This window comes from Apis dorsata, unplaced genomic scaffold, assembly GCF_000469605.1.
Source record: "Apis dorsata unplaced genomic scaffold, Apis dorsata 1.3 scaffold_935, whole genome shotgun sequence".
Classification (NCBI taxonomy): Eukaryota; Metazoa; Arthropoda; class Insecta; order Hymenoptera; family Apidae; genus Apis; species Apis dorsata.
The window spans coordinates 281,792-291,712 of record NW_006264045.1 but is presented as its reverse complement, the minus strand read 5'-3'; the positions used below and the strand labels follow the sequence as shown (position 1 = coordinate 291,712).

Genomic DNA, 9,921 nt, shown 5'->3' with positions numbered 1-9,921 from the left:
AAATAAATATAATAATATATTTAATTAAATGTATAAATATATAATAATAATTAAAAATTATTTTGATTATATAAACAAAGGAATTTTTTAAATATTGTACTATAAATAAATATTGTATATTGTAATTTATACAATATTAAATATTGTATATTTGAGTTAAATGTAATATTACATGTTTACATCATGGAAAAATATATATATTATGAGATTTTTTTATTTGACTAATGAGAAATATTATTTTATGTATTATCAATTTTATACATTATATATTTCTTTAATTAAAATTATTTTATGAAATAATATAATACATAAAATATATTATTAATGCATTAACAATTAATAAAAAATACATGAAATGAAATATGTTTTTTCATTAAAAATTTTATCATTAATGACAAACTGACATATAGAAATGATTTAGTTTTCTTTCGCATATATATGTATGTTATTATAAAAGATATTATAGAAAATTATTATAGAATATTATATAAAAGATTGTAATAAAACTTAGTAGATAAAAAGAATTCTGTTGTCACTTATATATTTATATTTATATATATACTTATAATTAATAACCAAAAAATTTAGACTTAACTGATAAGTGAATCACGTGTCATAGGTCAGCAATATAGTAGTTATATATAGTTATTTCCATAATAGAAAGATAAAACGTTGGGGGTATCGATAAAATTATCGAAAGAATAAAATCATCATAAAATAATATTCCAATAATTTAAACATCATTTTTATTATATCAGCTTCATTTAAGTAGTACAATTATAATTTATAATAGTATACATTATAAAAGAAATTTAAGATTCAAGAAATTGTATGCATTCAAGAAATCAAAAAAATTATCAAAGTTATTACTATTTTTTATTTGTTAATCATTGCAATATAACAATCAGTCTTTTAGCATTAATAAATTTAACTTTTGCCGTTGCTTAGCGGAATGTATATATACATTTACAGAACGTTAATATTTTCATTTTTAGAGATTCGATTTTAAAAACCAAAATAAAAACAAAAAACAAAAATTGATATATAAAAATATCAATTAAGATTTATTTATAACCAAGTTATAGTTTGTTGAAATGAAAGGAGACAGAATGCGATAAATAAAAAAATTCTCCAAAAATGTTCTGCGAATATATTAACACCCTATATATGAATATTATGAACGACCAATTCACATTTCTCTCTTATAAAGATCTGTTCAACAGGTTTTCACGAACGTCAAGTATTCAAAACAAAATAAAATAACATATAAGATATCTACGGTTAATCATATAAGTTATCTATTTTTGTCTTAATGCAAATAAATTTACAAACGATTAATTGCATAAAGTGGTTATAAATAAAATAAAAATTTAAAGAGAAAGTAAAAGAAAGTTATGTAATAAAAAAAAAAACGATTTATAAGAATCTATAATTGTATTGGTAAAGTATTTAGAAATCCACACTTTTCGGTATAATTTGTAAAATTGTAAAAAATTATCATATATTTAATAAAAAACAATTGTGTGCGATAAAAGTCTTTAAAACGAGATAACGAAGCTCGTTAAAATTTCTTTTTATATTGTATCTAGTTCAGTCTTTCTATCATAATCTTCAAGTACAATAGCAAATTTTAGAATGAGCAATCAGAGCAACATTTCAAAAAACAAAGTGATTAATTTTGGTGCAGGACCAGGCAAACTTCCGGAACAGGTAGCGCGAACACTTTTTAATTATATACAATATGTATTACTTTAGTGTTTTGTTTTTTATTCTTAATAAAAATACGATATTAGTAAAAATATTAAAGCATGAAAATAAGAAAAAAAAAAAAAAAAAAAAAAAAAAAAGAAAAGAAATAAATGTTGGCATACGATTTATAAAAAATTCTCTTTTAATTTTATGGATTCATATCAATTTATATTTACATTTTTATTCTATTTTTTAAATTTAATTAATTAAATTTAATTTTTATTTTTTTTATTAATATTTTAAAAAAACTTTTTTTTAAATTTTTTTAAATACTTTTTTAAAATTTATCTTTAAATAATTTAATTTTATTTTTGCTTATATATATCTGTACTTATTAAAATAAAATATCAAACAAATTAATAATTTTAGAATTTTATATATATTATAGATTTGATAAATTAGAATAAAGAATTCGCTTTCGTAAATTTTCAAATTAGTTTATTCAATTTACAATATATATTTACAATATTTGTTTAATATCGTTAATATAAATTATAATTATATATAAATTATGATTAATTAAACACATACACATAATAAATATATACGCATCATATAAGATATCATCTTCTCTTGAAATTAATTATTTTATTTAAGCATCGTATATATATTTCATGATATGCAAATATTATTATATAAATGAAAATCATTATATTTTTTGTAGGTATTACAACATGTACAAAAAGAATTACTTGCATACAATAATACTGGAATCAGTATTTTAGAATTGAGTCACAGATCGATTGAATTTAAAAATATTGTCGAAGAAGCACAAATAACATTACGAGAAATACTGTAAGTTATTATAAAATAAAAATATAAAAAATTTAATTTTCTTTTGAAAATTTCATTAACAAATATTAAAATAATATCAATAGTTTATATAACATTAGTACATCTATAACATATTTATATTTTATATATTTTTAGGCATATTCCCGATAATTATAAAATTCTGTTTATGCAAGGGGGTGGAACAGGAATTTTCGCCGCTATTCCTTTAAACATGATGACAACTGGTACTGCAGACTATTTAGTAACAGGTAAGTTCTTAAACATCCTTCTATATCATTAAATGTATTTAAACTTCTGACAACATAACAAGAGATATAATTTAAAGAAATGATAATGGATTGTTTCTTGTATTTTAATATAAATAAAATTTTTAAGGTACATGGTCGGCTAAAGCAGCAAAAGAAGCGGGCAAATATGGCAAAGTAAATTTGGTTTTGCCACAAATCACGAAATATACAGAAATTCCTGATCCGTCCACTTGGAAGTTGGATCCCAATGCATCTTATGTATATTACTGTGCTAACGAAACGATTCACGGTAATTCAATAATAATAAAATAAAATTGAAATGACAATCTAATAATCGAAAAATATATTTATATATATTGTTTAAGGAATCGAGTTTAATTACATTCCTGAAACGAATGGAATACCATTAGTTGCTGATATGTCGTCAAATATACTTACGAGATCTTTTGATATTTCAAAAGTACGTAATATTAATTTTGATATTAATATATAATAAATTTAGAAAATGTAATGATATATTATAATCATTATTATTACTATAATGTATACTAAATATATATATTACTAAATATATATATTTAGTATAATATTTAGTATATATTTAGTATATAGTATAGTATATATTTAGTATAAATATATATTATATGTTATTCAGTTTGCAGTAATATTTGCTGGTGCTCAGAAAAATATTGGTCCAGCTGGTGTGACTCTCGTGATAGTAAAAGAAGATATGCTCGGTCAAGCTATGAAAATTTGTCCAATAATATTTGATTTTACTATTATGGCAAACAATAACTCTATATATAATACACCACCAGTATTTCAGTATGTATTTTTGATAAAAATATTAACAATAAAAAAATCTATTATGCTATTCGATAAAAAATCAAAATTTATCCTATTCGATTTATCGAAATTTTTATTTCGATTGAAATATTTATTTTATAAGCATATAATATTTGTAAAATATTTTTACTAATTTTTAGAATATATGTAGTTGGTTTAGTTTTCAAATGGATCAAAAAAAATGGTAGCGTTGAAGGAATGGAGAAACTGGCAATTGCAAAAAGTCAAAAGATATATGATGTGATTAATAAATCGAAAAATTTCTATTCATGTCCAGTTAAATCGGACGTAAGAAGCAGGATGAATGTGCCATTCAGAATAGGTAAAGACGATGAAAAACTTGAGAATGAATTTCTATCTGGCGCAAGTGCGCGAGGAATGCTTCAGTTGAAAGGTCATAGGTCAGTATATTTAAAAAAAGATTTATCAAACATATAATATTGGTCTCTTAATTGAGATAATAAATAATAGAAATATGCATTATATTATAGAAATTATAATTTTTCATTATTGTTTGATATATCTTATTATTTTTTAAATAAAATATAATAATATTTAATTACAGATTAGTAGGTGGAATTCGAGCATCTCTATACAATGCTGTTACTATAGAAGAAGTAGAAAAATTGGCAGAATACATGATGTGGTTCTACCAAAAATATGCTAAAAATTAACTATTCTACTACATATTTTATGATTTCATATATATATATATGAATATTATATATTATTTCATATATATATATGAAATACATGATATTATCAAAAGATTTATAAATTCTTTACATATTTTATACAATTTGTACAATGTTTATTAAAAAAAATATTTAACAATAATGTTTATTATCTTTTTAAATTATATAAGATCATATTATATTAAGTACATATTAAGTACATATATTTTTGAATTTTATTTTAATAAAATAATAATATTATGGTTTAGATGATTTTTTACATGTACAAATTTCTCTATCTTTAGATACCCTTTCTGCAAATATTAGATCTAACTCTCTTTCAAGATTAAAATTAGTTTTACGACATCCATCAATTACAGATTTGGCCCACTGTAATTAATTCTTTTTATAAATTTGCTTATTTAATTAAATAATAGTTAAAAAAGTTGCTTTGCTTCTATTTAATTACCTTAAAGTATTCTTTTACTCTATCTTGTGACCAGCCAACTGGTATGTTTTTTTGAAGATCTCTTAAATTATATAATTTATCTGCTAAGATAATCAATTTAGCTTTATGACTTTTGTTACAAGCATTCTGTATTTGTAATCTTTTGCGTTCTGCTTTATGTAAATTTTTATCATCAGTTACTTCTTTAACAATGTTACAAACCTCAGTGCCAAATTCATTTTCTATCTCTTCAAATGTAGTATTAGTATCTTCTACAGTATCATGTAAAAGAGCTGCTACAATTACAACAGGATCATAAATTTTACCTTCTTGAATCAAAATATTTGCTACTCCTAAAAAAACATTTTTAGCATATACAGTTATTTAAAATTATATATTCTATTTATTTCATTATTTAATTATAAAACAAATTCTATTTTTAAAAATTTACAAACCAATTAGATGATTTATATATGGTGTTTCTTTCTCATCTTTTCTTCTTTGATCCTTGTGTTTTATTGCTGCAAAATTGACACATTTCATTACTATTGATAACAATTCTGCATTAGTTAATTCTCTGGAACATAATTTACAAGATCCAATCACATTGAATGGATCATGATTGACAGTTGGTATATGGATATCATCCTCCATAATTATATTATCGTAATGTTATATCATGATTTTTCACCTTATAATCAAAAATAAAAGAATTTAAATAGATATTGACATTAAAAACTACAAAAACTTATAAAATGTTCAATGCGAATAAATTTTAATACATTAAAAATTTATTAAAAATTATATAAATTATATTTATTTAGATAGAATAAGTTTTATTAAAATAAAAGATATTTTTTTACTTATGAGCACTATAATTATTATAATATAATTTCAAAACGAAATTCATACAAATTATTTTAATTACATTAACTATTACTTTTAAAACTTGATAATAGAGGAGCTAGAGTTGTAGAAGATAATATATACAAAACATAACCTGAATAAGAGTTGCATTTGTTCTTTAAAGATCTAATTTAAAATGTCGCTTAAAAGAAAATTAACACAAGATGATTTGCGTAAAGCTATGAGTGAACACAAAAAGAAAATAGGAGTAATTAAAAAAATTGATTCGCCATTAGCAAAATATCCTTTTTTATTATAGATATTTTAGATTAAGATTAAGATTAAGATTAAGATAAATTTTCTAACTTTTTTTCATATTGTATAATTTATAATATTATTAAATATTATTTTTATTTAATAATAATAGTTATTATTATCTTAACATATGTAAATGTAAATTTATTAATCTTAATTTAATCTTACATTTTTAAAAATAAAGACATTAAATATATTTTGTGTTTATTCAATAATTGAATATTAAAAATAATAAAATAATTATAAAAATCCTTAACCATGATAAATACATATACAGATGCAGGACAACTTATGTGTATTTTATGCAAAAGCATTATACGTAATGAGACAGTTTGGCCAATACATTTAAATTCAAAAACTCATAAGGAAAATATTATTCAAGCAAAGAAAACAAAATTAGAAACAGATTCTACAAAAATTCAAATACATAAAAGGTCTTCGTCTCCTTCACAAGAATCATCAACGAATAAAAAAATCAAAAGTATATTAAAAAATTCTACACAATCAGCACAAATACCATCAAATTTATCATCAAACTTCTTTGATAATCCTTCTAAACAAGCTAATAATACAAAATTATCAAATACTTCTATGATAACAACAAGGTTGGAAAATGATAAAGAATTTGTGATTGAAAAAGATATAAAGAATGTAGAAGTAGAAGAGGAAAAAGAAAAAGAAAAAAGTAAAGATATAAATCAACAATCTCTTCCAGAAGGATTTTTTGATGATCCAATTTTAGATGCTAAAGTAAGAACATTATATAAAATTTATATATTATTAATATGATATCAAATAACATGCATTTTTTTTGCAAATTTTATAGGTACGTAATGTTGAGTATAAAAATCCTATAGAAGAGGAATGGGAAAAGTTTCAGAAAGAAATCAAAGAAGAAACAGCACAATCTGCACAAATTATTGCAGATGATCAAGAAGAGGCAACAACAGAAAGACAATTAGATGAAATAGAGGAACAAATAAGACATTGGTCCAGGTAATAATAAATGCAATAAATTTAATTTATATAGAATATTTCATAATAATTAAATGAATTTTGTTTTAATAGAGTAATGGATCTAGTAAAACGTAAAGAACAAGTACAGGCTACAGATAGAAAACAGAAAAATTTGGATGAAGATATTTCTAGCGAAGACGAAATCGAATTCGATGAATTTCTAGATTGGAGGGCTAAAAATTCTTATAAATGAAATTAATTTTAATATTAATGTACAGTATTTATGGTCTTGTAAATATGTGAAATTATATTGGAACTATATTTTCCAAATACTTTTGAAATTATTCTATATTTAAAATATTGTTATACATTAATTAAACCTTCATATAAAATCTTTGGATATCTTTTATAAAATGTAAAAAATAGAAAAGAAAGAAAATAATTCTTATATAAATTAATTTAATTCTTAACTTTTTATATTTTTTTCTACTTTCTTTTAAAGAAAAAAATGAATACACAATTTATACAGTGTATTAAGATTTTATTAAAACGAAAAGTCAGAATATAATTAAGTTTCAAATACAATTATAGATTATTAATTTATCCATTATAAGCTATAATATGAAATGTATAATATAAATATTATAATGTAGGCTAAGCTGCTAATAAAATAGTGAATAGTATATCGCTAAAAATTTAATAATATTCATTTTCGTCACATACCGAACATTATAAAATATTGAAAATTGAAAAATGAGAGACTCGCATACTCGTTTTTATCCGCACCCATCCACGCGCTAAGAAATTCTATTATATATAATTGCTAATCAGAGTTCCTCATGTAAGTTCATCTAATATTTGTTTCGAATGTTGTTTGATATATATAAATACTTATAATTTCTCAATAAGATACCAATTGTTATCTAGCATAAGTCCTGCATTTTAAATATTCTTGTTTAATAACGTAATTATATAGAGCTTAATCTTATCCTTACATAGTTATTCTTTAAATCGAAAAGCAAGAGCTATATTTTATGAATATATTATATTTGTGTTTGTATACCATATACATATATTATATGTATATAAATATCTCGAGATGAATGTATAATAATTTTTTTCTTATTTTTATTAGTTATTTCTAATTTGAATCATAAAATTTCATCGCGAACCGTTCAACGATCATAATTCGAATATTATTCGAAAAATCATTGAATTTAAGCACAAAATGCAATTAGATGAAAATTCTATATTTATTCTTATTAATATAATTCTACAAAAGCTCAAATGTGCATATATACTATTTAATTTTTTAAAGAGCAGGCGGTGTCGATGATTAAATATAATTTGTTATAATAATATTGCTAGCATTCAGAGGAAACGACAATATTCGTTTTTAATGATATATCTGATATTATATATCATATAATCGAATAAATTACATGAAAGTGTTATGTAGGCGAAGCTGTATAGAAAAAATTTACAAAATCATAAAAGTTCGTAGTTGAAAAATCGTTTCCTCTAAATATATGTATAAATAAATATATATATATATATAAATAATATATTATATATATATATATATATATATGTGTGTGTATATATATATATATTATATATTCATATGTATATACTGTATATTTCGACAAAACACCGACGAAGATAATTTCTTCGCGGATCGATAAATTTTCATTTCTGATCAATCTGATTCAGATTATATCGACAAGGTATTGTCTAATTTTGATTTTTGGAACATTCCATCGTTGTTAGATTGAGAATTATCGGTTTTTTGTTTTGTATTGTATCTTCCGGTTTCGAGGTGTCTTGTTTCTATTGAACGCGACGAATGCGGGGAGAAAAAAGAGCGTCATCGATTGAATATCCACAAAGATATCAAAAGTGATCACTTTAATATTAACGTTTATTTTAATTGTGGTAAATACTTTATATTATATGTATATTTCGTGTCATCATAGAGTGCTTGGTTGAATATGAAAAATCGATTTCGGACAACTGATCTCACGGGAACGAAAAGTAATCCAAACACTTCCCCATATTTAGATTACATATCGTTCTTTCGTTTCTATAAACTGTGACATTTCAGGAAACATAGTTCGCTTGAACTTCGATAATTCAGTGATTAAAATCCACAAGAAAAAACAATTCTAAACAATATTTACTCGTTATAAAAAGTACAGATTCTTTTCTTGTTCAATAATCGATAATAAGGAGTAATTTTTTCGATTTTGTGTTCACTGTATTTTTAAGTTTCAAGCTGCTTATATAATTGTTTATGTTGAGTATGAATTTATAATTCTAAAAAAGGAATAAAGTTTGACTGGAATACATTTAAATGATCGGCTATGATAAATTCAGATGAATCGATGATTCGATAATAAACTTGAATTCATCGTAATCGTAAATATTCTAGGAGAATTCGAAGGAAGAAGAGAGAATAACGAGAAAAGAAGGACGAAGATGCAATTAATCTTAGATATTTACATCGTTAGTGATAGGATTTAGAAATAGATCAAAACTGTTTCAGTTTATGTAATATGAATGTCTTTTACTGGATCAAAGATATGATAAAGGCAGAAAAATTTCCATCTTTTTATAATAAGAAATTTTATAAAAGTGAGCGAGTGTCTTTGATTGATAAAGACGAAGTACCTTGCTTCTTCGTTAATTTTCATTGTGCTTCATATCATAAAAGAGAGAAACTAACAATTCGAAAAAGCATTTCAATTGATATATACTCTAAATCTTATTAAATTACCTTATAAATTCTTATAAGTGAACGATTACTTTCCACAAAGCTGAATTATATATAAATCGAAGATATTTTTAATGGACACTTGTTAAGAAGAACGTAATATAGAGTCTCGAATATTTAATTAAAGTATGGAACACCAGAGGGGACGTTCTATCCGAAAACGGAAACCTTCCCCAAATTTCGTTTGCAGATCAGATCGATCCCTCCTTGTTATTTTCTTAAACTTTTATTTAAGTGAATATTTATTCACTTTCCATTTATAAAAATGCA

General features: G+C 22.4%; 3 protein-coding genes across 4 annotated transcripts; 2 read left to right on the top strand and 1 right to left on the bottom strand.

Annotated features, from left to right (window-relative positions):
* Positions 1-1,217: 1,217 nt before the first annotated feature.
* On the top strand, positions 1,218-4,748 carry LOC102678139 (probable phosphoserine aminotransferase). Its single transcript, XM_006623734.2, has 8 exons — positions 1,218-1,710; positions 2,414-2,544; positions 2,680-2,792; positions 2,920-3,081; positions 3,158-3,252; positions 3,448-3,617; positions 3,779-4,039; positions 4,204-4,748. Exons 1-8 carry the CDS (start codon positions 1,636-1,638, stop codon positions 4,310-4,312), a joined length of 1,116 nt encoding a protein of 371 aa, XP_006623797.1. The 5' UTR covers positions 1,218-1,635; the 3' UTR covers positions 4,313-4,748.
* On the bottom strand, positions 4,537-5,780 carry LOC102678277 (guanosine-3',5'-bis(diphosphate) 3'-pyrophosphohydrolase MESH1). 2 transcript variants are annotated; one of them, XM_031514228.1, is made up of 4 exons: positions 5,689-5,780; positions 5,216-5,451; positions 4,782-5,113; positions 4,537-4,702 (listed from the first exon to the last, which is right to left on the bottom strand). In XM_031514228.1, exons 2-4 carry the CDS (start codon positions 5,412-5,414, stop codon positions 4,571-4,573), a joined length of 663 nt encoding a protein of 220 aa, XP_031370088.1. In that variant the 5' UTR covers positions 5,415-5,451; positions 5,689-5,780; the 3' UTR covers positions 4,537-4,570. The 2 variants fall into 2 exon arrangements, with proteins under 2 accessions (XP_031370088.1, XP_006623798.1); XM_006623735.2 differs by lacking the exon at positions 5,689-5,780 and having other exon boundaries at positions 5,216-5,517.
* Positions 5,722-7,222, top strand: LOC102678421 (zinc finger protein 830). The gene is made up of 4 exons (XM_006623736.2): positions 5,722-5,906; positions 6,191-6,671; positions 6,748-6,917; positions 6,990-7,222. The coding sequence occupies exons 1-4, from the start codon at positions 5,803-5,805 to the stop codon at positions 7,129-7,131; spliced, it is 897 nt and encodes a 298-aa protein (XP_006623799.1). The 5' UTR covers positions 5,722-5,802; the 3' UTR covers positions 7,132-7,222.
* Positions 7,223-9,921: the final 2,699 nt, after the last annotated feature.

What these genes read in the sequence shown, in the direction of transcription:
- LOC102678421 (XM_006623736.2), top strand. Translation starts at nt 5,803, where the DNA reads ATGTCGCTTAAAAGAAAATTAACACAAGATGATTTGCGTAAAGCTATG. An exon ending in ATTGATTCGCCATTAGCAAA is followed by an intron (nt 5,907 to 6,190) that starts ATATCCTTTTTT and finishes CATGATAAATAC; the next exon opens with ATATACAGATGCAGGACAAC. An exon ending in ATCCAATTTTAGATGCTAAA is followed by an intron (nt 6,672 to 6,747) that starts GTAAGAACATTA and finishes CAAATTTTATAG; the next exon opens with GTACGTAATGTTGAGTATAA.
- LOC102678277 (XM_031514228.1), bottom strand. Translation starts at nt 5,414, where the DNA reads ATGGAGGATGATATCCATATACCAACTGTCAATCATGATCCATTCAAT. An exon ending in ATATATAAATCATCTAATTG is followed by an intron (nt 5,114 to 5,215) that starts GTTTGTAAATTT and finishes ATGTTTTTTTAG; the next exon opens with GAGTAGCAAATATTTTGATT. An exon ending in GAGTAAAAGAATACTTTAAG is followed by an intron (nt 4,703 to 4,781) that starts GTAATTAAATAG and finishes AATTAATTACAG; the next exon opens with TGGGCCAAATCTGTAATTGA.
- LOC102678139 (XM_006623734.2), top strand. Translation starts at nt 1,636, where the DNA reads ATGAGCAATCAGAGCAACATTTCAAAAAACAAAGTGATTAATTTTGGT. An exon ending in CAGGCAAACTTCCGGAACAG is followed by an intron (nt 1,711 to 2,413) that starts GTAGCGCGAACA and finishes TATTTTTTGTAG; the next exon opens with GTATTACAACATGTACAAAA. An exon ending in TGCAGACTATTTAGTAACAG is followed by an intron (nt 2,793 to 2,919) that starts GTAAGTTCTTAA and finishes AAAATTTTTAAG; the next exon opens with GTACATGGTCGGCTAAAGCA.